Source organism: Schistocerca americana, chromosome 9, assembly GCF_021461395.2.
Source record: "Schistocerca americana isolate TAMUIC-IGC-003095 chromosome 9, iqSchAmer2.1, whole genome shotgun sequence".
Taxonomy (NCBI): domain Eukaryota; kingdom Metazoa; phylum Arthropoda; class Insecta; order Orthoptera; family Acrididae; genus Schistocerca; species Schistocerca americana.
In genome coordinates this window covers 116,281,713-116,308,944 of record NC_060127.1, presented here as the reverse complement: position 1 = coordinate 116,308,944, position 27,232 = coordinate 116,281,713, and the positions used below count along the sequence as shown (strand labels likewise).

At 42.0% G+C, this 27,232-nt stretch overlaps 1 protein-coding gene across 1 annotated transcript in view; it reads right to left on the bottom strand.

Moving 5' to 3' along the window:
* Window positions 1–26,802, bottom strand: part of LOC124550722 (rap1 GTPase-activating protein 1-like) — a 175,590-nt gene extending 148,788 nt beyond the window's left edge. The window contains exons 1-2 of the mRNA XM_047125443.1: window positions 26,731–26,802; window positions 20,202–20,346 (exon numbers count right to left, since the gene is read on the bottom strand). Of these exons, the coding sequence (XP_046981399.1) occupies window positions 20,202–20,346; window positions 26,731–26,802 (217 nt within the window). The remainder of the gene's footprint in view (window positions 1–20,201; window positions 20,347–26,730) is intronic.
* Window positions 26,803–27,232: the final 430 nt, after the last annotated feature.

The following is a 27,232-nucleotide window of genomic DNA, read 5'->3' as shown; positions in this document are numbered from 1 at the left end:
GCAGTCTGTGGCTAGTTTGCATTGTTGTCTGCCATTGTAGTGTTGGGCAGCTGGATGTGAACAGCGCGTTGCGTTGCGCAGTTGGAGGTGAGCCGCCAGCAGTGCTGGATGTGGGGAGAGAAATGGCGGAGTTTTGAAATTTGTAAGACTGGATGTCATGAACTGCTATATATGACTATAAAGGTAAATACATTGTTTGTTCTCTATTAAAATCTTTCATTTGCTAACTATGCCTTTCAGTAGTTCGTGCCTTCAGTAGTTTGAATCTTTTATTTAGCTGGCAGTAGTGGCGCTCGCTGTATTGCAGTAGCTTGAGTAACGAAGATTTTTGTGAGGTAAGTGATTTGTGAAAGGTATAGGTTAATGTTAGTCAGGGCCATTCTTTTGTAGGGATTATTGAAAGTCAGATTGCGTTGCGCTAAAAAAATATTGTGTGTCAGTTTAAGCACAGTCATGTATAATTTTTCTAAGGGGACGTTTCATATGTCGACCCTTACCCGAGGATACCTCACTGGAATCTTCTGATTTTTTCTTGTAGTTTGTGTAATTAGTGTAGCAATTGTTTATTGCTAGCGCGTAATTGTAGATAGAATTTCTTTTGTAGTTGTAGTTTTTCATTGTTGTACAGTAAAACAGTTGTGGCATGCATGTAGATTTGCACCAAGTATTTCGCAGCTGCGCTTGCAACTAACTAGATATTATTTTCAATGCTATATTGTGTTTTCTTATTTTGCTCTTCAAATTGTGCTTTTCTGAGTTATTGTATGAAATATTGTGACAATAATGGCGTGTGAAAAACGTAATACTAGGCTCCAAAGTAAACTGAGAAATGACGGTGAAGACGAAAGCAGTGTGTTAGCGCCACCATGTAATGAATTAACTAATGTTCAAAGCAGTAATTTGGTAATTGTGCATAGGCAAATGGAGCGAGCTGCAAATAATGGTGTAGGCAGTGAAACAATTAGTGAACAGGGAAGCATTATCGATCGATCGGTCGGCAACAGCTCTCCTCAGGAATCCGAAATGACAGGACACAACCTCGCAAATACTGTAGATTCAGGTTTTGGGTCCTCACCGTTTTCTAAAATAAGTCAAGACACATTTTCTGCTCGTCAAAATGTGAATGTTGCCGGCGCAAATGCACTGCCGAAAAACATTGAGGAACAGATTCCAGACACTAATGCATTATTATTGCAATTAATGAAACAAAATCAGAGAAAACACAGCAACAGTTAGACACAATTGAAAAAAATCTTCAAAAGTTAGACACAATGGAACAAAATCTTCAAAAGTTAGACACAATTTATAGTATTGCTTTTGCGCTGTATCTGTTTTATATCTGCACAGTTTTTCTGAATTCTTCTGGAAAGTAAAACATGTTTTAGTAGTAACTTTTGTGGTATAGCTACAATGTGACAGCCTTTTTCGTAGCACAACAATACGTTACAGTATAGTACTTTCTTAATCACGGTAATGTACGTAATAACTAAGATATCTATACGCATAGCATTTCACTTTTGTTTATCGTGAGGTAAGTACATTGACTTCTGCAGAACTTAGCTTTCGGAGGACGAGAACTACGACACTTCCACAGAATTATCTTATAGCAAGACGCACATTTAGCGCTAAAGGACATGTATTTGAGTGATTAATTTTGCACTTAAAACATTTATTTTTAAAGATTTTTAATTACAATGATACAAAGGTTTTCCGTAATACATTTCATTCCATTGCTGTAATCTGTAACACCTGAGGGTATAATTACATTAATCCTCAGGGGAGTACATGCTTACTTTGTGTACCATGTGTATGGCAAGCACAAGGAGCCCTAGCTAATATGGTATTTGCTTATACAACTTTACACATCGGTACCATATTTCTCTAACACATAAATTACACAGCTATCTGATTATTTAACTGAGAGAGACAAACATTTTTTTACTACATCAGTGACACATGTTTACACAATTACACAGTTGGATAACTTCACACTTATGAAACTTTATTTTGTCTGTACTTTGGAACTCTTCATATTTTTTCAGAAACATTGTGATACTATGAGAGCTTTGAATGACGTATTTGGTATGGGATCATGATTTTTAAAGTACGTTTGAGGTAGATAACACTTTTGAAATGAGCAGAGAATTTTTTTTAGGTTTTGCCATTATTGCAGAAAGCTACGACATTTTTGAGATTTGACTGAGGTGTTATGACGTTATTTTTACGACGATGATATGTATTATGCTGTTGAGGTATGTTTATGATCAATAAGCTGATGCTATATGAGGAATTTGATTATGCTACATATTTATTATGTTGAAATATAGAAGAAGTGTCGACGAATATGTATATGTGTAATAAGGTAAGGAATAATGAGTAGTTGCAAGGGACTCTGACTTGTGAAAAAGGATGTTGGAAACCGAGAATCGTACTTTAAGAGTTATGAAATGTGTGTATATGCGTGAATGTATCACTATGCTGGCGAAAATTTTTTGGACACTGTTATATTTACAGGATTTTGATTCTACAGATTTTAAACGCAAATTCTCGACCTGTGAAATTTTTATATGAGACTGTCACTGTAGTGCAATCTGGTGTCGTAAATATTTCGGTAAGAAAGTTAAGTGACCACCTTCACATAATGCGTCATGGGCACCCAGTTGCGCGACAGTCGCCTGGAAAAAAGCCATTAGTGTGTGCCTTTCAGAGGCACAGATGGAAAAAAAAGAGGCCATTATCCTCGTTATTGACATTCCTTTGTAGAAAGCATCGCGAAAACGACACGCTCGTTACTTGGAAAGATACTTACATCTGCACACCTGATTATGACAAGCGTCTTTCTAAGAGAGTTGAGAGACTTTCTACTAACTTATGAAATGTCACATGACTATTGAATTATATTTTTATGCTTTGCTTTTCATAATTGCTTATTTCATTTGATATCTGGTTTCCAGCTGTGTTGCAGTATTGGTTTTATAAAATAAAATTAAATGCATTTGCTAATGTGAACACTTTCTGTCAACAGATCTATTAATAATAATTTTATGTTCCACGTTCTTCGAAAAAGGAGCACTTGGAAAGGAAAGAACAATAAGAAGGGATTAATAACAGTTACTGCATACATAATTTTCTTTTCAAGTACTTGGTAATATCTTTTGTAGAATTAGTTTTGTGGTGCACCACTTTAATGACATAGATATTAAGATGTGAATAGACATTTCCCTTTTCTGCATTGTTGTCTTTAGTGTGATATTTTTTCTGCTTGAGCTTTGTCATGTTTAGGTATAAGTTATAGCATTTGCTGCTGCTGTTTGCCAGGCATAGTGCTACTAAATTTCACTTTGTATTGCTCTGTTAAGCCAATTTTACTACTGATCTATTTTTCTTGTTGCTGGACATTGGCTCATATGGGTTGTAATGTTGCATTTGCTTGGTAATTTTGATTTACTGTAGCTTGCTTTGACAATTTCCATTTTTTATCATTGCTGTTTGTGTTAATTGTTTTGCACTGCTGCATTGCTTCGTCCCTTAGATTAGCATCTGAGCTCAGTAGATTTAAGTTAGCTTAAGATGGGGTAGGCTATATAAGAGAACGAGTTGTGATGAATTGGAAGAAATGCATAGAGAAGCTATAAGAAAATGGTTTGACCAAAACAGTATTTTGAAAGATGATATGAACAAAAAAGTAACGTTTAAAGACAACAGGTTTAGGTATGATTTTCTTGGAAATAAATGATGAGGTAAGATAATGGAAAATAACTAATGAGGTAAGAAGTATATGAACATATAAGTACAGAAAGCATGCTTGGATAGGATTTTTTTGGTGGAAACAAATGCTGAAACAATAGGAAAGATCTGTGGAATGAAGTTTTGGGTTGGGCTGCAGTACCAAGTGTTACACTGAAAACAAACCCTGTCCTTTCCTTTTGTATTATTCCGCTATGTGTTTGTGTACGCTTGGGTATTTGTGTTTTTCCTGTCTTTATGTGTTTAGCTACTAAGATTTATGTTGTAGAATTTTTCAAATACTATGTTATTTTATTTGTAAAGATGTTTAGACATTATTTATTCTGTTTTGTTTTAATGCTCATGTGTGAAGTTGATGTTTCAAAAGTTATTCTGATCTTTTATGTATTTACTTATTTCATAATTCCTGTAACACTGATGTATATGTTTATTTCTATTCTTTTGTAAAGCCCCTATTACTACAAAAGTTATCTATATTGTTATGTTCATTAATGATGTATTTTGTACCTTTGTTATTTTAATTGACACCAGTTCATCAAATTAAGTAACTTGTAAGTTACATTTCACTGCACACGTTTCTGTTGGTCATAGTATATGGACAATATGTGAGAAGTAGGGACTGATAGTGTTCGCACATGTGTTGATAATTCAGCAAGGGACTGATTAACAGCATTGCTGGTTCTAAGGACAATTCCAAAAACTTTGTGAGTGCACAAGTGGTGGTTTATGGACTTGCTATATTCTCCGCAAGACTCTTCGATGGTGATTGTGCACCTGCACAGTTGCAACAGATGGTTGCTGGCCGTCTCTACAAGGACTACAGTAGGTCTGCATCTTTGATGGCCCCCCAAATAACATTATCTCTACAAGGACTACAGTGGGTACGCACCTCTGGTGGCCCACCAATACCACAATCTCTACCAGGAATACAGTGGGTGTGCTCTGTGATGACCTACCTATTAATATTCTTGAACTTCGACTGACTCTGCTGTGGGTTTGCTCTGTTGTGGCCCATTACCTGTCTGCATGTCAAGAGTCAGCACTGTCTTCCCATTGGAAGGACAACACTACTTCTTCAAGACTGCATGGAAATCCACTACTTCCGTGTGCATTCTCTTTTACTGCTCAGACTTTGAGAAAAAAAAACACTGCAATTTTACTGTGATGAATGATCAGGACTGTCTTTATGGACTGTGAGAAAATTTTAGCTTTTGACCAACATTGTACCAATAAGTATGTGCATTTGATATCTTTGTTATTGTAATTATGAAAATTTTTTTCAAATCTCTATTGGCCAGTGCCCAAAACAATTTGTAAAATTTTTTTGTGGGGAGCATGGGGGCTATGTAAGTAGGCTGTTTATGTTTTCTTAATGGCAACGTTATGTAGCGCTCTGTATGAAAATCACTGGCTGTGCTGTGTGCAGTCTGTGGCTAGTTTGCATTGTTGTCTGCCAGTGTAATGTTGGGCAGCTGGATGTGAACAGCGCGTAGCGTTGCGCAGTTGGAGGTGAGCCGCCAGCAGTGGTGGATGTGGGGAGAGAAATGGCAGAGTTTTGAAATTTGCAAGACTGGATGTCATGAACTGCTATATATATTATGACTATTAAGGTAAATACATTGTTTGTTCTCTATTAAAATCTTTCATTTGCTAACTATGCCTATCAGTAGTTAGTGCCTTCAGTAGTTTGAAACTTTTATTTAGCTGGCAGTAGTGGCGCTCGCTGTATTGCAGTAGCTTGAGTAACGAAGATTTTTGTGAGGTAAGTGATTTGTGAAAGGTATAAATTAATGTTAGTCAGGACCATTCTTTTGTAGGGATTATTGAAAGTCAGATTGCGTTGCGCTAAAAAATATTGTGTGTCAGATTAGTGTTGATCAGAATAAGTAAAGAGAGTAATGTCTGAGTACGTTCAGTTTTGCTCAGCTGTTTGAAAAGCAAATAATGTAAGAGATGTATCAGCACAGTAATTCAATAACTTTTCTAAGGGGACGATTCATAAGCTGTACCTTTTCAATTTGTGTGTGTGTGTGTGTGTGTGTGTGTGTGTGTGTGTGTGTGGGTGGGTGGGTGGGTGGGTATGGGTGTGGGGGTGTGGGTGTGTGCACACACGCAAGCGTCATGTATTAGTTTCTATTTATTAGAAAACTGTCAGTTAACCTAACAGGCCACTGTAGTTAATTACGTGTTATTAACAATCTCAATAAAATTTGTGTTTTAAATTCGTCAAAAAATGCAGAAAACGTAGCTGATGTCGTCAAAAGATAGGCAGCCTTGTCGGCTTGGTGTACTCAGAGGGCAAGAAATCAGTTTCAGAAAAAGGGTCAAGTAGGAATCAGCATGATGAAACGAATTATCGTAAGGCATTGTTGGCCGGGCGGCCCCGTCCGGGGAAATTCGGCCGCCAGGTGCAATTCTTATTGCAGGTGACTCCACATTGGGCGCCCTGCGCGTCCGAGCTGATGAGAAGATGATGAGGACAACACGACACCCAGTTCATGGGCGGAGAAAATCTCCAACCCGGCCGGGAATCGAACCCGGGCCCGCTGCATGGGAGGCAAGCACGTTACCATTTAGCTAAGCAGGCGGACATAATCAGTATGATTTCTTAAATGATCAATAATAACATTGAAAATTTTGTTTATAATAAAGAAAAACTATTTTTATCAGGTTTCGCTTGAGTGACGATTTCTTCTCAGTTGCACGATAATGCAAATGAAACTGCTAGTTAATGAACTGAAAGTTGTAAATGTTCCACCTTACAGAGGCTTCAGCCTCATTGAGCACTAGCTTGCCACCCACTGCTTCGCTAGCATAGACTGTATGATCCGCACAGATTTTTTCTTTTTGTTATTTTTTGTTTTTCTTTAATCGAATTTTTATGTTTTTCACAATTTACTGCATCTTCTAGACTTTTCACGCTGTTTAAATCCATAGAACCATGGTCTCTTCCGAATGTACTTCTGACCAAAAAGTGACTCCAAGGTTTTTGAAATGTCCTGGCAGAGCAAAACTATATGCCGGACCGAGACTCGAACTCGGGACCATTGCCTTTCGCGGGCAAGTGCTCTATCATCTGAGCTACCCAAGCACGACTCACGTCCCGTCCTCACAGCTTTATTTCTGCCTGTACCTCGTCTCCTACCTTTCAAACTTTACAGAAGCTCTCCTGCGAACCTTGCAGGACTAGCACTCCTCAAAGAAAGGATATTGCGGACACATGGCTTAGCCACAGCCTGGGGGATGTTTCCAGTTTCCAAGGTTTTTGTTAATCATACCTTTTGCGTTCTTGTGCAGATACTTCCACAGAAACTTTCATCCCCTAACATACATTTCCTTATACCTAACCGAGAAGTGAAATATCAATTTTCGTAGATTTAGCTTTAAAACTATTTAATGTAACGAAATATTTTCTTAAAAATTTTCATCACCTCTTTCACCCTCTGATGGGTTGAATATACAGAAACATTGAAACACGCATGTCCTATATTTCTAACTGAGAAGCCAAATTCAAATTTACATACAGTTAACTTTAAAAGTGCTTTCATAACGAAATATTTTCATAAAATATTTCATCCTCTATTTCACACTCACAGGGGTTAAATTTCTAAAAACATTGAAACCCGCATCTTTAATTTGTAACGGAGAAGTCAGAGACAAATTTTCATAGATGTAGCTTTAAAAATTAATTAGAAGTTCTTTAATAACGATTTATTTAAAAATTTCACCCACTATTTCAACGCCATAGGGGTTAAATTTCCAAAAATTCTGAAACGCGTGTTAATTTCTGACAGAAAGGAAATACCAATTTTCATAGCTCTAGCTACAAAATTGCCTCGATAGCGACATATTTTCAAAGAACCTTTCCAAGCAGAGAGCTGTAACTGAATTTGTTTTGGCGGAAAACCATAACATTGCAGACATTCACTGGCGCTTGCAGAATGGCAACGGAGACCTGGCAGCGAACAAAAGCACGGTGAGTCGTTGGGCGAGGCGTCTGTAATCATGGCAAAAAGGTCGCACAAACCTATCCGATCTCCCGTGTGTCGGCCAGCCTCAAACAGCTGTGCTACCCTCAGGAAATTAATGAAACTTGCCGTGTCCGTCGACACAAAAATGAAGACGACATTCTTCTTGACCATGACAACAATGCGGGCATACAGGCCTCCCCAGGAAGGTGGCGTAAGGCCGTGAGACTGAACGGAGATTATATTGAAAAGTACGGTGTTGTAGCCTAAGGAATAGGGAATTATATGGTATATTGGAATTTTTAATAAAATGAACATGTTTTCTGAAAAGAAAAAAAGTGTTGCATTATTTATTGAATGCCAAACGTATACGGGGAAACTGCGTCCGTTCCAAGAACCAATTACCGATACGTTTTCGATAGTGGGTGCGTTTTAAAGCCTGCCGAAGTGGCCGAGCGGTTCTAGGAGCTACAGTCTGGAACCGCGTGACCGCTACGGTCGCAGGTTCGAATCCAGTCTCGGGCATGGATGTGTGTGATGTCCTTAAGTTAGTTACGTTTAAGTAGTTCTAAGTTCTAGGGGACTGATGACCTCAGAAGTTAAGTCCCATAGTACTCAGAGCCATTTGAACCATTTTTTGCGTTTTAACCTTTCTGTAATAGACGGCTCAGGTATCACGCTACCGCCGCATCGAGCCGCAACATTCAGGTGTCACACACTACGTATCATGTAATGGGATGACAGTTCTCGTGACATTCGCTCGCTCTGCAGAAACCTCCTCCATGGCCAAGATCGCTTACGCCTGCCTGTACAATGGCGCTCGAATCGAAGCCGGTTCGAATCTAGGTAGTGGAAAATTTTCACTTCCAGTATTTAGCCAGTGAGAAGAGTATGAGTAGTGGCGTAAAGTTCCTGATCATCAGTCTTTCTACATCTACATCTACATCTACATCTACATCTACATCCATACTCCGCAAGCCACCTGACGGTGTGTGGCGGAGGGTACCTTGAGTACCTCTATCGGTTCTTCCTTCTATTCCAGTCTCGTATTGTTCGTGGAAAGAAGGATTGTCGGTATGCTTCTGTGTGGGCTCTAATCTCTCTGATTTTATCCTCATGGTCTCTTCGCGAGATATACGTAGGAGGGAGCAATATACTCCTTGATTCTTCGGTGAAGGTATGTTCTCGAAACTTTAACAAAAGCCCGTACCGAGCTACTGAGCGTCTCTCCTGAAGAGTCTTCCACTGGAGTTTATCTGTCATCTCCGTAACGCTTTCGTGATTACTAAATGATCCTATAACGAAGCGCGCTGCTCTCCGTTGGATCTTCTCTATCTCTTCTATCAACCCTATCTGGTACGGATTCCACACTGGTGAGCAGTATTCAAGCAGTGGGCGAACAAGCGTACTGTAACCTACTTCCTTTGTTTTCGGATTGCATTTCCTTAGGATTCTTCCAATGAATCTCAGTCTGGCATCTGCTTTACCGACGATCAACTTTATATGATCATTCCATTTTAAATCACTCCTAATGCGTACTCCCAGATAATTTATGGAATTAACTGCTTCCAGTTGCTGACCTGCTATTTTGTAGCTAAATTATAAGGGATCTATCTTTCTACGTATTCGCAGCACATTACACTTGTCTACATTGAAATTCAATTGCCATTCCCTGCACCATGCGTCAATTCGCTGCAGATCCTAATGCATTTCAGTACAATTTTCCATTGTTACAACCTCTCGATGCACCACAGCCAGTGTCCTGGATTACGTTCGAAAACTCTGCGCAATGTGTCGCGGAGTGAGGGCATCCATCCCTCAGATAGGGGCGTTAGGCTTGGGGGGCCGTATGTGCTATTCCAGGAGAGCACCCTAAGTCCGGCGATGGGTTTCATCCTCTCACTTATCTTCATCCATAAGAACACAAAACCAACATTAGGCTGTACAAAGCCTTCGGAGTCATCAACACACCACACACACACACACACACACACACACACACACACACACACACACACACACACACACGCGCGCGCGCGCAGACATACACACACACACACACACACACACACACACACACACACACACACTTGGCATTACGTAGCAGGTCGGATGGCAATGGCAAACCGCCTTAATTAGGACGTCCCTACACTGATCCCCTGGCTGAGTTTTTTAAATGGTTGCAGGCTCACTAGGGTTCGAAGAGATGGAATAAAGAACTTGTAGCCGGCCGTTGTGGGCCAGCTGTTCTAGGCGCTTCAGTCCGGAACAACGCAGCTGCTACGATCGCAGGTTCGAATCCTGCCTCGGGCATGGACGTGTGTGATGTCCTTAGGTTAGTTAGGTTTAAGTAGTTCTAAGTCTAGGGGACTGATGACCTCAGATGTTAAGTCCTATAGTGCTTAGAGCCATTTGAACCATTTTTTAATAACTTGTAGAGAGGATTTGTAGGCTTCAGACGAGTCGTAAATAAGAATGACAGCACATCTTTCCGACACGACGAAGTCAGCAGAAAAAGACATATGACCTGCGAGGACGACTCGGTAGATAGCGACACACAAACTTGACTAATGAGGTATCCGACGGCGGGTTGTGCTATCTGTGGAAGTAGGAAGCGACGAAACAGTGCGACGTTTCCACGGCTGAGAATTTGCCCGCAGTTTGTTACTGAATTCTTGCGCGAGAAGGAACCGGCTGCAATTAAATTAAGTGTTATTTGATTTATAGCCGCAATTAGCTGCGATGCGGCGGAATGAATACCCTGGAGAACAGCGGCTGATAGTATGGCCTCGAGAAGTTGGCAAAAAATATAATACCGTTTAATTAATTGTGAGGCGTTGGTAGAACTGAAAGCGAGTAATAAAACTGAACTTGCAGTATAAATAATAGACGGTACAGCAAGAAGTGATTAAAAATATACACGGACCTTAAAAAAAGTGTGTCACGTGTCCCTGCAGGAGGTAGTAACAGTGTAAACTCCACAGCGCAGCAAGATTAAAAGAACCTTGTAATTGTCTCATATTGCGATGCGTAAGTTTTGAAATTCGGCTCAAAGTTGCCTAAAACCTTCCCCTGCAGAAAGAGAGGGAAGGAGGGGAGGGAGGGAGAGAGAGAGAGAGAGAGAGAGAGAGAGAGAGAGAGAGAGAGAAAGTGGGACCAACTCTACAATCTTTATATCATACGAGGTCTGTTAAAAAAAATTCGGAACATTCATAATTTCGCGCCAAGGCTGTGTTGGACCGAAATGCGGTAGTTATTTTTCGGTGCTGTATTGAGTAGAGCGCAGTGTCACAAAGTTTGCGAATTTCGAGATGGTAGAGAAGCTACGAATCTGCATTAAATCTTGCGTGAAACTCAAGACAATCTTTATAAGGATTTACAAAATAATGCAGGAAGCATACGGTGATGAGTGCTTAGGCCGTACTCGGTGTTATGAATGGTTCACTCGTTTATAAATGGCCGGAAGTTAAAGATGACCATCGTTCAGGACTCCCTTCGACGTCCACCGACACTCTCATGTCAGGAATGTTATCGAAACTGTGCGTCCCAATCGAATACTGATTGTCCGAGGGATTGCAGAAGAATGTAGCATTTCAGTTGGATCACGTCATGAAATACTGACACAGCATCTTGGAATGCATCATGTTGCGCCAAGTTCGTCCCACGACACATGAGTCAAGACCAAACAGATCTTTGCCTTGCAAACTGTGAAGAGCTTGTGGCTCGTTCAAATGAGAAGAAGACGTCTAATTGCATAGGCTTCCGCGGCCAGAGTCAGTCGACATAAAAGATTTCTGGGTTTGGTACCGCGTCATAATGTAAAAACTACTGCTGCTGGAGAAAAACCAACGTTTCGGCCACGGTTGCAGCGGCCTTCTTCTGGGTCTAATGGTGCATTCTAGTTTTTTTTTCTTTATTGTGATTGTAATACCCATATAAAAACAGGTAGGCTGGCAGCAGCACAATACGCCGCTCTTCAGCCAAAGATATTACAATGGTAAAACAGAGACGAGACATGAGTTGGAACAAAACGGCGGGGAAAAACAGTAGACACACGAACATAAAAAACATGAAGCCGTTCACACTGGATGACAATCCACACTACAAACTGTTGACACGACGCACAAACACTGAAGATGTCGATGGCACTGGTGAACGATGGAGTGTGACAGTGAACACTGAACACTAAACACGACAATACACATGAGACACTAATGGCGATGATCTCCGGCGCGCGAATGTCCACGTAGCGTGTGCGAGTCCGGTGACCTGCCAAGAGGGGAAGAAGGGTGAGGGGGGGGGGGAGAACAAGGATGCCAATGGCTGAGGAGATGGGGGCAGGAGGAGAGGGACAGGGGAGGGAAGCCTGGGGGAGGAGTGGGGTAGGGAAGTGGGGAGAGAAGGGAGGGAGGGTGCCCAAAGGAGCAAACACAGGAAGAGGGAGGGAGGATCAAAGTTGGTAGGAGGGGTAGATGGAGGGGAGGAGGGCATCATCAGGGAGGGGGAGCTGGCGGAAGCCACCTTGAGAGAGGGTAAGGAGGGTGCAGAGATGGAGACCGGGTGGGACGTGGAGATACAGGCGCGGCAGCGGACGGTGGTGGGAGAGGATGGGGGAGACAAGTGGATGAGGATGATCGAGTTTTCGGGAGGTGTAGAGGATCTGTATCCGTTCAAGGGAAAGGAGGAGGTGGGGGAACGGAATGAGGTTGTACAGGATCCGCTTGGGGGAGGGGAGACGGATGCGATAGGCGAGGCGGAGAGCATGGTTTTCAAGGATCTGAAGGGATTTGTAAAAGGTAGGGGGGCAGAGATCCAGGCAGGATGGGCGTAACAGAGGATAGGGCGGAGGAGGGATTTATAGGTGTGGAGGATGGTGGAGGGGTCCAGACCCCACGTACGGCCGGAAAGGAGCTTGAGGAGATGGAGTCTGGAGCGTGCTGTGGCTTGGATTGTCCGGAGATGGGGGGTCCAGGAGAGGCGACAGTCGAGGGTGACGCCAAGGTACTTAAGGGTGGGGGTGAGGGCGATAGGACAGCCATAGATGGTGAGATAGAATGCGTTCTAGCTATGCAGTGTCCTTTATAATTTGTTCTTAGTGTTCACTGCGCATGCCATTACGTAATAATTTTAAAAAGGTAGTTACTTTATTGGTCACTGGTGGAAGAACGAGAGGGAACTTTATTTTAATAGGTTATTGCGATGGAGGGAGAACGTGACCTCTGTTGTCTATTGGCTCTCGTGTTATGTACCATGATTGGTGGTCACCGTCGAATGAGAAGTTTGCTGCTGTTTACCAACTGCTGGACGTCGGCCCCGCGGCGGCAGTTACTCGCCGGTAGTGCTCGTGCCTCGTGTTGACAGTGCGATCTGTTGGGCTCTGATTGCTGACAGCCAAGATGGGGCAAGCCTGAGTCCATCCTCCCTGTTCATGTTCTTAGGGTGTTTAAGTATTTCGACGGCCTCTCTGATTTTGCGTTTCGTCATAATTGGCTGCTTGGCCGACACACAGGCTTCGCTGTATTTTATTTCTTTTCCGCAGTCATGGTTATGTTCTGCCACTGCGGATTTGTTGTGTTGCCCTAGACGAATATAACGCTCGTGATCCCGAATGCACGTTGCTATTGGCCTGCCAGTCTCGCCGATGTATGCCTCTCCACATTCGCATTCCACCTTGTAAACGCCTGCAGTGTGTAATGTATCCACCTTCTCCTTGGTGGAGCCTAGCACGTCCTGGATCCTACGACCACTATAGGAGACAGACTGCACCCCAACGCGGCGAAGGTGTTTGCCTATTCTGTCAGTGACGTTTTTCACATAGGGTAAGCGTGCTGTTGGCTGCAGTTTGTCTGTTTCCTGCTTATCTTTCTTGCTTGTGTTCGTCGACAAGGCTGTGTTTATCGACTTATGGCTGTAGGACACTGCATAGCTAGAACACGCCATTAGACCCAGAAGAAGGCCGCTGCAATCGTGGCCGAAACGTTGGTTTTTCTATAGTAGCAGTAGTTTTTACATTATGATGCGGTACCAAACCCAGAAAACTTTTATGTCAAGAAGACGTCTCTTAGGGGAATCATAGCTGGTGATGAGGCGTGGGACTACAGTTATGATGTTGAGATCAAGATTAAATCTTCACTGTGGTTTGGCAAAGGTTCTCCAAGTCCAAGAAAAAGCTCATCAGGTCAGATCAACCCTGTTCATCTGACCTGACGAAGTGCCGTCTGCGTTATATCAAATTGTGGAAGAGAGTATTTTGAAGGAGTTCATTCAAAATAAGTAAAAGGTAAGCATAGGAAAATTGTGTGGACAAAGTTCCGGAATTTTTTGAACAGACCTCATATATTGAAAGGTATATGCTAAGGTCTGATCAGGGTAGCTCCAGAAAATAGTCGGTAGTTGCCAACCACAAGGTGGAACGAGTATAATATCTTTGAGTAGGAGGATTTTTGATGGTTAAGAGAGCTGGCGCGCACAGTAAAAAAAAAAAAAAAAAAAAAAAAAGCAAACGGGGAGTCGTAGCTGCCCGGAGAAAGCAGACGTGTGGTGACAGCTTTAAGGTAGGTCGCGCTCGGTGCCCCTGACCAAACTTTAGCACGTAAATGAGAGAAGATATATAATGATTTCAAATTGGTTTTGTTAGATATGTTCAGAGTTAGGATTTGTATGTCCAAGGTTTGACACAGTAAGCGTTTGGTAAAATTTTTTGTAATAGTGATTCGTGCTACAAAATTGTTGGAAATGGTAGACTTTGTGTATGACTTAAAATTTTAACTATATATATATATATATATATATATTGAGATCAACATTGTGTTTAGACCTAACAGCCTGAATCATAATCCACATCCTTTGCTATTATTGATTATTAAAATGAGTAGTAAAGTAAAGTTACCCACCAATGAAAGAACCAAGTAAACATCAGGGCCCAAAGTTAATTTTCCAGTACTATCTTAATGCCATTGCACGAACGGCATTATTCTCTTAAACTTGACTGCTGAGTCAAATACATGTTGCATTTCTGGCAAAATGGAGGAGTGCAAGAAACAAGTTCACAGACGCAGTCAGATGCAGGTTTGCTGAATAATTAATTTAGAACAATCTTATCAATGATACAATCACAATAAAAAAAAGGTAACAATTTTGGTTAGATACTTTCAATATCAGGTACATCTGCATCTTCACCACCGCGAACATTAGATTCTCTACAAATGTTTGGATACAGTGGCTTGTATTTTCATGAGGACTTTCGCGGAACAGCGGAAGATATCGAGGGTGTAGCCCATTATTTGGATCCGTTTAACGTAAAGTAGAAAGTGAATGGCCCGGCCGGAGTGGCCGAGCGGTTCTAGGCGCTACAGTCTGGAGCCGGGCGACCGCTACGGTCGCAGGTTCGATCCTGCCTCGGGAATGGATGTGTGTGATGTCCTTAGGTTAGTTAAGTTTAAGTAGTTCTAAGTTCTAGGCGATTGATGACCTCAGAAGTTAAGTCGCATAGTGCTCAGATCCATTTGAACCATTTGAACAAGGAAGTGAATGACTGGAGACTCTTCGTTAATTCGTTAAAGAGAAATCTCAAAGCAACGCTTCCCCTTATTTTCAACCAGTATATCGAAGGATGATCCGCCTTTTCCTTCTGAACTCCGATTCTTCTTAGTTTCCTTGTTCAAAGGTGCGTGGCGGAGAGTGGGGGAATCAGTGACGTGGGATAATGCCGGACACGCATGTCTGGCTGTGTTAGAGATGGACGGAAGATATTTCCAATGACACAATCGCGAGTCGAACCTGAACGCAGAGCCAAATAAATAGTTGTGAACTGACGAAGCTCTCACTGCAAAAGGTATTTTCACTTCATATTTTTTCAACAATTTTATGTAATATATGAGTGAACTTCTATAGGCGTATAATATTTTAGGTGTCACATAGAAATGCTGTAACGTTTATGAGAATTAATGTCTAATTAAACAACGTTTTTACATACTCGCCGCATGCATCATACAATTATAAGGTCAAATAAAAACAATGTTTTGTGTTACCGTATGTATTAGTTAATGACGGACATTTTGAGTGGTATAATCCAGACAGTCCGTAACTAGCCCTACACAATTAACCACCTCTGTTTCAGATGCCACGAAATTACCGAAGAAAGACCGAGATCAGATACAAGTTAGACGACATACAGAGAGCCATCGAGGATATGAAGAACAAAACACGTTCACTGGGAAAAACAGCTGCTACTTACTCTGTTCCAGATAGTTCTATACACGACCATCTCAAGAAAGAAGTTATACAGCAACCGAAACCTGGATGTAAGGCTATATTTTCCGAACACGAAACAGAATTAGAACAACATATCTTAAAAGACAGCAAAAAAATTTTATGGGTTAACCATAGAGATGGTGCGGCACATAGCTTTCAAATCTGCTGAAGTAAATAATTTGAAGCACAGTTTATGACAAAACGCTCCAAAGGACAGGAAAAGACTGGCTGTACGGTTTTCTAAAAAAAGTATCCTAATATTTCACTAAGGAAATCTGAGTCCACTTCCATCAATAGAATTAAAGCTTTTAATAAATTGGAAGTGAAAATGTTCTTCAATAACTTGAAAGCTTTGTAGACAAAATAGCACTTTGAAATTATCGTATTTACCATGCTGACTAGATAGGCATGTCTATTGTCCAAAGAAAGTCAAGGATTTTAGCAGAAAGAGCCAGAAACAAGTCGGCATGGCAACAAATGATAAAAGAAGCACTACAACAACACTTGTTTGCGCATTTAGTGCTTCAGGAAAATAATGTTTCTCCCTTTTTTTATTTTTAAGACTTTTTAGTCTTGTCTGCTCTCTTTGTTATCAGAATGGAATAACACTGTTATCCATTCCACAACATACATCACATCGTGTGCGACCACAGGTCCTGACATATTCTGGACGTCTCAAGGCTTCATACAATTGAGAATGAAACTTGCACACGGCTTCAAATGTAGATTGACGAACTTTCACGGAAGCCTTCAAACACATCAGCAATGTAGAGAAAGCAGCAGTTGCTTCCCGGGCAGCTGATATTTGACCAATAGGTACAACTAAGTTTGATAAAAATTTCATAGATTTGGCGCATCAGCAACAGCTGATGCACAGATAGTGGTCACATCAAATGAGCAAAGAGCAGAAAGACTTGATACGCAGCTGGGCCTAGTGTCGACAACAAATGTGGAGCAGGGGTCAGTAACCACTGTAGCTGTTTTGATCAAATCAATTCCACTTGAAGATATTGTTAGGACTGATGTTCACAAACTGCCACATCCGAAACGTAAAGGAAATGTCAGAAAATCACATTCAGCTGTAGTAACTAGTCTCTTATGAAAGATATTTTGCCGGCCGAGGTGGCCGTGCGGTTCTAGGCGCTTCAGTCCGGAACCGCGTGACTGCTACGGTCGCAGGTTCGAATCCTGCCTCGGGCATGGATGTGTGTGGTGTCCTTAGGTTAGTTTGGTTTAAGTAGTTCTAAGTTCTAGGGGACTTATGACCTCAGATGTTGAGTCCCATAGTGCTCAGAGTCATTTGAACCATTTTTTGAAAGATATTTTACAAAATAAGGAAGAAAGAGAAAACAGTAAGGGCCGGATGAAAGAAAGTGAACTAAGTGAACTAAAAGTAGAAAAGCTGTGAAAAACCTTTAAGCATTTACAGATGATAACGTCGAGATAAATATTCAAGAAGAAACCGGGCACAGAAGGAACTGCGATTGAGAATGTGTATTATTGCCTAGTTTGTGAAGAAAAGTATGAAGATCCTCCCACTGAAGACTGGAAGAAATGCTATGGAAGTAATTTATGGGTCCACGAAAACTGCACGAGTGGTTAAAGTACATCAAAAGAATTTATCGGTGACTTCTGTGATGGTTAGACAATGTCCGCGACTACCCCACATGCAATCCGTAATTACCCCACTCTCTGTGGGGTAATCCCGGACACCAAGGTTTTATTTATTTTTTTCTTAACACTTCATTTTGTATTGAAAATTAATGTACATTGATTATGCGAACTTAAGATAGATCCTTTAAGTAGAGTTTCAATAATAAATAGTATTCGTAACTTTATCTGGTTTAGTTTTATTTCAGTTCTCCCTTAAGTGTTTGTAATTACCACACTCTCCTTCAAGTATGTCTCTCAGCCGCAATTGCTGGCCTCTTATTTTTACTACCTATCTGAAAATGTTTTACCAACAACAGTGAAAGCGTAGTACATAAATTAAGATATTTGAATGAGATCAGCAACGAGACATGTACACTATTTGCTTCATTTTTGTTTGCGCGAGTTACAAAAAATGGCTCTGAGCACTATGGGACTTAACTTCTGAGGTCATCAGTCCCCTATAACTTAGAACTATCTAAACCTAACTAACCTAAGGACATCACACACATTCATGCCCGAGGCAGGATCCGAACCTACGACCGTAGCGGTCGCGCGATTCCAGACTGTAGCGCCTAGAACCGCTCGGCCACAACGGCCGACGCGCGAGGTATACATAGCAAAATCGAGAAAAGCCAGAACTAATTACGAAAATACTCTCTGCAGTGGCAAACGACCTTATTAACAGGTTACGTTAGTGTGGTCAATAATTCGATAAATACAGACGTTCAAAGTCAATAGTTCCTCACTAAAGTACCGAAAAATAAATAACCAACGTATTAACCAAAGACAAACAAGTCGTGCAGGCAACACTTGTAGGTAGGACAACGACAGCTATGAGTACAATACAATATTGCAATGCCTGTGTTATTCTGGTTACAATGCAAAGTTCCTTTGGACATGGATGCATGTCAATGGAACAGGCGCAGTGGGAACCACACCTGTATTCATACATCCATGATGTATATTCCTGTACAATAGTAGACGCATGGTTCATGACATATGGAAATTTTGGTCTGGCCGCAATTCGCGGACGGATATGCAAATGGTGCTGGCACGGTAGCTCAGCATGCCCATTTAGAGGGTGAGCTACCCTCCATAATAAAGAAACTGAGTGAACGGATCAACGAAGAATGAACGTATGTCATAAGGCATCCATCCCGAACAAATTCAACGAACAATACAAAACAAAATGAGATTAAAAAAAAAACAGTGGTAAGGAGAGCACTAGCAATAGGCGGAAAATCCGGGTTCAAGTCCCGATCCGGCACAAATTTTCATTGTTGTCATTCCATTCTATAGCTGATGGTAGTCACTACTCGCAATTGCGAATTCATTTGATGAGAACAGCTATGTGTAGTCATATTGGGTATTAGAAACCGCTTCAGTTGTATGTAGTCCTTTATTGTTGGATCACTACTGGTTTCGTGGCACTAAAAGCCACGTATTCAGGTGAACATAGAGTAAAACATTAGAGCGGCAAAGCCGAGCGGCTTAGCCACGCGGTCGAGCCGACTTGCAATGGTTCGCTTCCCCCGTCGGAGGTTCGAGTGCTCCCTCAGGCATGGGTGTGTGTGCTGTCGTTAGTTTAAGTTAGATTAAGTAGTTTGTAAGCTTAGGAACCGATGGCCTCAGCAGTTTGGTTCCATAGGATCCTACCACGAATTTCCCATAGGGTATTACCACAAATTTCCCATAGGATCTTACCGCATATTTGCCATTCCCATAGGATATTACCACAAATTTCCTATAGGATATTACCAGAAATTTCCAAAAACTTAGAGCGACAAAGCTCGGGACCTTTTTACCCAAGATTCTTGGCTCGTCAGAACAAAACACCGTTAAAGGGCGGCATGTGATAGAATAAAACCCGGCCAAGTCCCGGGTTCGCGGTTCTGTTTAGATCGGAGAAGCAGACTCATCCGCTATATTGGAATCCGGCTGTTTTATTCTATGGCATACCGCCTTTCAGCAGTGTTTTGTTCCCACGACAACAAACGTAGGGTAAAAAAATTCGGAGCTTTTCCGCTATAACTTTTTAGTCATATGTTCTGCTTTTAGAAACCGCGCGGGGTAGCCGCGCAGTCTCAGGCGCCTTGTCACGGTTCGTGCTGCTCCCCCCGTCAGAGTTTCGAGTCCTCCCTCGGTCGTGGGTGTGTGTGTGTTGCCCTTAGCATAAGTTAGTTTTATTAGTGTGTTGGCCTAAAAAAAAGGAAACCGGTAGTGATCCAATAATAAAGGACTAAATACAGATGAAGCGACAATTAATACCCAAGAGCAACAAGTCCAACCACGCGCTGCCAGAAGGAAATCTTGTAAAACAATGAAAGGGTAATAAAGATTAAAAATTGCGGCCAATTTCGCCTACCACGATGTAATTTTTCCACTGCATGCCTGTGTAGCTATTCTGCAAAAACGCTTACGTTACAACACCACAAACTTAAAAATTATCTCTTGAACCACTGCGTGCAAATGCCGGCGGGACTCCACCTGAGCTGGTCCCTGCCTGTAATTGCTGTCTGGCGGACGCAGTGTTAAACCTGAGGGAGCAGGTGAGCAGTGGAGCAGGCGACGCGACCTTACCTTTGAGGCGCACCTTGTCCCCCAGGATCTGCAGGAACTCCTCGAACATGGGGCTGTTGTCGTTGTTGTCGAGGATCTCCTCCTCGGTGTACTGACCCTCCTTCACGTAGATCACGCCCACCTTCAGCTCAGACTTGATGAACACCTGAAACACAAGACGACGTGCCTCTCAATCCACTCGCCAAGTAGCTCCGTCGCTGCGCTCTCTGCTCTACACTGGAAGATTTAGTGTACGACACTGGGGGCGCAGCTGTGTGGCAGGTAGAAAAATGAGGAAGGGCGACAGAAAAGGGAAGGGAGCGGCGAAGTATTAAAGAAGAAGAAGAAGAAGAAGAAGAGCAAGAGAATGAATTTGACGGAGATAAACTGGGAAGTGGGAATCGATGTATTAAAGGAAATCATGAACATATCTGCAGACAGTTTCAACAAGTAATAACGTTGGCTGAGAACGTTTTCTCGGTCAGATGCAGTGACCTCTAGGTGAGTATGGGTAATTCCACTCATATTTGACAATTTTATTATCAATCATATCTACTGAAGCAACAACAATGTCTATCTTTGCCCCTGTATGCACTGGTTATCCCATTACATAATTCCTTCCAATCATATCTCCCTCATTTCTCAATGCTCTTAGCTGATGAAAGACACCTAAAATTCTCACCCACAGAAGTCGCTATCTCAGAAAATTTCACTTTTTATATCTATCTGCCATTATCACTTTCACAATAACAATAATAATAATAATAATAATAATAATAATAATAAATAATAGTAATTATTATTATTAGTCGAAGCAAGGGCAGCAGCAGCAGCAGTAGCTGTAGGACTGCTACTACTAGCTTTATAACTTCTGAGTTCTACTTACTCACACTGTCTATACATACGCTATATGATTAAAACTGTCCGGACACCTGGCTGAAAATGACTTACAAGTTTGTGGCGCCCTCCATCGGTTATGTTGCAATTCAGTATGGTGTTGGCCCACACTTAGCCACGATGACAGCTTCCACTCTCGCAGACATTCAATCAAGTCCTGGAAGCTTTCTTGGGAAATGGCAGCCCATTCTTCAAGGAGTGCTGCACTGAGGAGAAGTATCGGTGTCGGTCGGTGAAGCCTGGTAAGAAGTCGGCGTTCCAAAACATCCCAAAGGTGTTCTATAGGATTCAGGTCAGGACTCCGTGCAGGCCAGAGAATTACAGAGATGTTATTGCCTTGTAACCACTCCGCCACAGGCCGTACATTACGAACAGGTGTTGGATCGTGTTGAAAGATGCAATCGCCATCCCCGAGTTGCTCTTCGACAGTGAGAAGCAAGAAGGTGCTTAAAACATCAATTTGGGCCTGTGCTGTGATAGCGCCAAGCAAAACAACTAGGGGTGCAAGCCCCATCCATGAAAAACACGACCACACCATAAAACCACCGCCTCCGAATTTTGCTGTTGGCACTACACACGCTGACAGATGACTTTCATCGGGCATTCGACATACCCACACCCTGCCATCGGATCGCCACATTGTGTACCGAAATTCGTCACTCCACAAAACGTTTTTCCATTGTTCAAATGTTGATGCTCCTTACACCAAGCGAGGTGTCGTTTGGCATTTACCGGCGTGATGTATGACTTATAAGCAGCCGCTTGACCATGAAATTAAAGTTTTGTCACGTCCCGTCTAACTGTCATAGTACTTGCTGTGGATCCTGATGCAGTTTGGATTTCCTGGGTGATTGTCTGGATACATGTCTTCCTAGTACACATTACGATCCTCTTCAACTGTCGGCAGTCTCTGTCAGTCAACAGACATGGTCGGCCAGTAGGCTTTTATGCTGTATGTGAGCCTTCACATTTCTACTTCACTATCACGTCGAAAACAGTGAACCTAGGGATGTTTAGGAGTGTGAAAATCTCGCGTACAGACGTATGAGACCCAATCAACTGACCACATTTGAAGTCCGTGAGTTCTGTGGAGCGTCCGATTCTGCTCTCTCACGATGTCTAATGACTACTGAGGTCGCTGATATGGAGTACTTGGCAATATGTGGCAGCACAATGCACCTAATAGGAAAGAAATATGTTTTGGGGGGTGTTGGGATACTTTTGATCATATAGTGTGTATTCAAATCATTTTTAACTCTGATAATATTATTTTATTACAATTTGTCATATTAAAATTTTTGTTCTTTCTCAGGTAACTACGATGCCAAAGAATACTGTATGTGTGAATCCCTGGGCGAAAGCAAGTAAGGGTATGAACGCCATAGTCTGATCAGATTAAATAAATAAATAAGATAATATGGCTTATGCAAGACGAATTTTTGTATGACATATCGAAAGAGGTTAAATAATGTATTGTAAGATTTTTGGTTTTCTACTTTATGTACTTACTTTTAATATTTAATTTTGTTTTAGTTTCCTAAATCATTCGAAATAGGCTTCATCAGAAAGGAGAAAATTTTGGCTGTAAACTACGGAAATGATGCCTGAAGTCTTGTATTATCTATAGAAATAAAGCATTAAATGTTATGCTGATCAAGCTCAATCGAAATTTGAGAAGTTCACTGTTTATGCAAACATATTTTGCATGAATAATTACGTTGAGTCTACCAGCCACTGCACAATGAATGGGTTCAAAATGGGCAGGATGCACATATTGACGAAGCTTTTCCATTTTTTTTCAAATTCATCATACCAAAAAAAAACATAATCTTGTTTTTAGTCGGCATCTGAATCATCTAATTCATTGTTGCCACACAAGCTTGTCAGCTTAATTTGATCAGATCGAGTTTCAGGTGATCAAAATTCAAATTTTCCTTAGTAATTTGTACGTATTATATTAGCAGGATCTGTTTTCTTCTTTCTGATTTTTCGTTTGCTTTCCAATCACCGCAGTTTATTTGGTTTTCCGTTTCTCTTCTTTCATTTTCAACAGCTATTTCTATGGTGTAGCCGACAAAATTGTGGAGTGTTGCTTTTCTATGTTGGTGTTGATACATTTGTAGCTTTATTGCAACCGTATAATTCTAACAAAAAGTATACAAAGTAACTTGCTATTGCTCGCCATATTACCGCAGCATGTACTGGTTGGCCAAGTATGTTACGAAAAAGTTATATCAATGGCAACGAATTAAATTCTTATAGATCTTACAATCAAATGTTTCCCTGAGACAGTTAAGTCTCTTCATTATCTACGATAATGACTGAAGCAGAAGAAATGAATTATCGTAGATAATGAAGAGGTTTAAATGTCTCAAGGAAACATTTAATTATAAGATCTATAAGATCACTATGGTACAGGAGTTTCCCTTTACGTCCAACGCTGGGGTGCTATTCCAATGTCGGAGAGCCCTGGCAGTAGTGTAAGGGAAAATGAGCAGAAGATAATGAATTGAAGTTTGTGTTGGGGAGGGCACTCAACGTAAGTAGTTTGTGCAGCAATGTTGCCCATTGTGCTGGTAGTAGTGTAATGGTTAGCATTTCTGCCTCTCAAGAAGACCCTGGTTCGAGTCCCAGCAACAGCACAAATTTTAATTCATTTATTCTGCTTGGATCATTATCGAAGAATTAAATTCTCATTCTCTGGACATAGATATATGTGAATAACATTTCTCTTATACATCTGTTTACGAATGCGACGGGAGACCCGAAAAAAAAGAATCGGAATAAAATTGCAGTGGGCGGAGCTTGTGTAGTACGCATTTCTGCCGCTAGGCGCGTATAGCGCAACCCATTGTCAGTTCAGTGCCGCCTGTGTTGTCGACCTGGTTAGTTCTGTTCATCTGCAGTATTGTTTTTGCTAGCCCTGTTTCGTTCTTGTTTCGGTTTTTTACGATAGCAAGTCTAAATGAACAATGTGTAGCAGTGAAAGTTTGTTTTCTACTCTGTAAAAATACTGCTGAAACTGTTTTAATGTCGAAAACAGCTAACCAAGATGACGCTATGGGATAAACTCAAGTGTAGGAGTGGTTTGCTCAGTTTAAAAATGGCGACTTGTCGATTGCTGACAAACCTCGTTCTGAACGTCCATCAACTGCCCGAATTGACAAAAATATTGAAAAAAATCGAGAGCTCGTGTTCGCAGACCGCCGACAGACAACTGATCAAACGTCAGAGATTAGTAGGTTACCTTGGAGCTCGGTTCAGCGAAATGGTGAGCAACAGGGTTGCTGCCAAGTTTGTTCCTCGAGTCCTCATTGACAATCAATAGGAACGTCGAGTTGAGAAACGTCGTCCTTTGAAACAACAGCTTGGAACTGATGATAAGTCGTGGTGCTATGGTTACGACCCAGAACAAAGCAGCAATGAAGACAGTGGAAGACGTCATCGTGACACCGTCCAAAAAAGTGTCGTCAAGTCGAATGAAACATCAAAGCAAAGCTGATTTGCTTCTTTGATGCCAAGGGATAGTTCATTCACAGTTTGTTCTCCTGGCTCAGAACGGCAATCAAACCATTCATTTGGAAGTTTTAAGAAGACTGCACGACTGTGTTCGTCTAAAAAGACCCTATTTGTGGCAGACGGCAAACTGGTTCTTCCTGCACGACAACGCACCTGCCCACACAGCCATCTCCGCTAGACAATTTTTGGCTAATAATGGGATGGTCCCGCTGCCCCACTCACCTTACTCTCCTGACCTAGCTCCGTGCGACTTTTTCTTATGTCCACGCATGAAAAGGGGCACGGAAGAACATCGATTTGACAACACTGAAGAAGTCAAGAAAAAAAAAACGAGGGAGGAGCTGTCAGCCATTCTAAAGATCACTATAAACAATATTTCGAACAATGGATGCAACGGTGGAACAAATGTGTTAATTGTAATGGAAAGAATTTTGAAGGAAATGAAGTTGTTTTGTAAACAATTTGAAAATATATACACTACTGGCCATTGAAATTGCTACACCACGAAAATGACGTGCTATAGACACGAAATTTAACCGAGAGGAAGAAAATGCTGTGATATGCAAATGATTAGCTTTTTAGAGCATTCACACAAGGTTGGCGCCGGTGGCGACACCTACAACGTGCTGACACGAGGAAAGTTTACAACCGATTTCTCTTACACAAACAGCAGTTGACCGGCGTTGCCTGGTGAATCGTTGTTGTGATGCCTCGTGTAAGGAGGAGAAATGCGTACCATCACGTTTCCGACTTTGATAAAGCTCGGATTGTAGCCTATCGCGATTGCGGTTTATCGTATCGCGACGTTGCTGCTCGCGTTGGTCGGGATCCAATAACTATTAGCAGAATATAAAAGCGGTGGGTTCAGGAGGGTAATACGGAACGCCGTGCTGGATCCCAACGGCCTCGTATCACTAGCAGTCGAGATGACAGGCATCTTATCCACATGGCTGTAACGGAACGTGCAGCCACGTCTCGGTCCCTGAGTCAACAGATGGGGACGTTTGCAAGACAACAACCATCTGCACGAACATTTCGACGACGTTTGCAGCAGCACGGACTATCAGCTCGGAGACCATGGCTGCGGTTACCGTTGACGCTGCATCACAGACAGAAGAGCCTGCGATGGTGTACTCAACGACGAACCTGAGTGCACGAATGCAAAACGTCATTTTTTCGGATGAATCCAGGTTCTGTTTACAGCATCATGATGGTTCGGCGACATCGCGGTCAACGCACATTGGAAGCCTGTATTTGTCATCGCCATACTGGCGTATCACCCGGCGTGATGGTATGGGGTGCCATTGGTTACACGTCTCGGTCACATCTTGACCGAATTGACGGCACTTTGAACAGAGGGCGTTTACATTTCAGATGTGTTACGACCCGTGGCTCCACCCTTCATTCGATCCCTGCGAAACACTACATTTCAGTAGGATAATGCACGACCGCATGTTGCAGTTCCTGTACGGGCCTTTCTGGATACAGAAAATGTTCGGCTACTGCCCTGGACAGCACATTCTCCAGATCTCTCACCAACTGAAAACGTCTGGTCAATGGTGGTCGACCAACTGGTTCGTCACAATACGCCAGTCACTACTCTTGATGAACTGTGGTATCGCGTTGAAGCTGCATGGGCAGCTGTACCTGTGCACGCCATGCAAGCTCTGTTTGACTCAATGCCCAGGCGTATCAAGGCCGTTATTACGGCCAGAGGTGGTTGTTCTGGGTACTGATTTCTCGGGATCTATGCATCCAAATTGTGTGAAAATGTAATCACATGTCAGTTCTAGTATAATAATTTGTCCAATGAATACTCGTTTATCATCTGTTTTTTTTGGTGTAGCAACTTTAATGGCCAGTAGTGTAGCTTTTAGAAAATAATTCCGGGTTATCTGGGTACTCCCTCGTAAATTGGTGTTACCTCTCAAACTTGGCAGTAGAAAAATTAAAACAAACTGTGACGAAACATGGATTATATCGCTGCACTAACTCACCGGAAAATGATGGCTCTATCATCCTGCCGAGTGAGTTCTATCAATAATCACTAGATTGCAGCACTGTTCACGAACTTAACTGTTTTAGAAAATGATAAGAGACAGAGGCGCGTCACGTTATCCCCCGCGTCACATACCCCCACCCTGCCCTGGCTCTGGTGCAGAACTGCAACGTGCCTGACGATTCCTGTCATCCATACGTCCACCATATTGCAACTCAACAAAAGTTTTGTTCTGTCTGTTAGGAATTAATTATTATTTACAAGTCGGATCCGGTGGCCTGGTGGTAAAGCGCCACATTCAAGCTGGGAGATCGAGGGGTGATTCCCAGTCGAAGCATGAAAATTGTTGCATCTGAGGCTCCACCTCTTAGTGATGTGAAAATTCGTCAAGAAAGACGCGTGGTTCTGTTTCTACCTTAAACTGTCGGTTCTCTTTCCTCAGCAAGAATACTGGGATAAGTTATGGACACGAAAGTCGCCGAATTGGTGTCGAATTGAAAGAGTTGCTCGACGTCGTTGAGTCACACTTAATTGTTATTGTTATTATTATTACTTCTGTCATTATTTACTTATTTCTACTGTAAGCCTTATAGCATTTAACGCTGTTGTGCCTTTGCAGGACACTATCATTATCAGC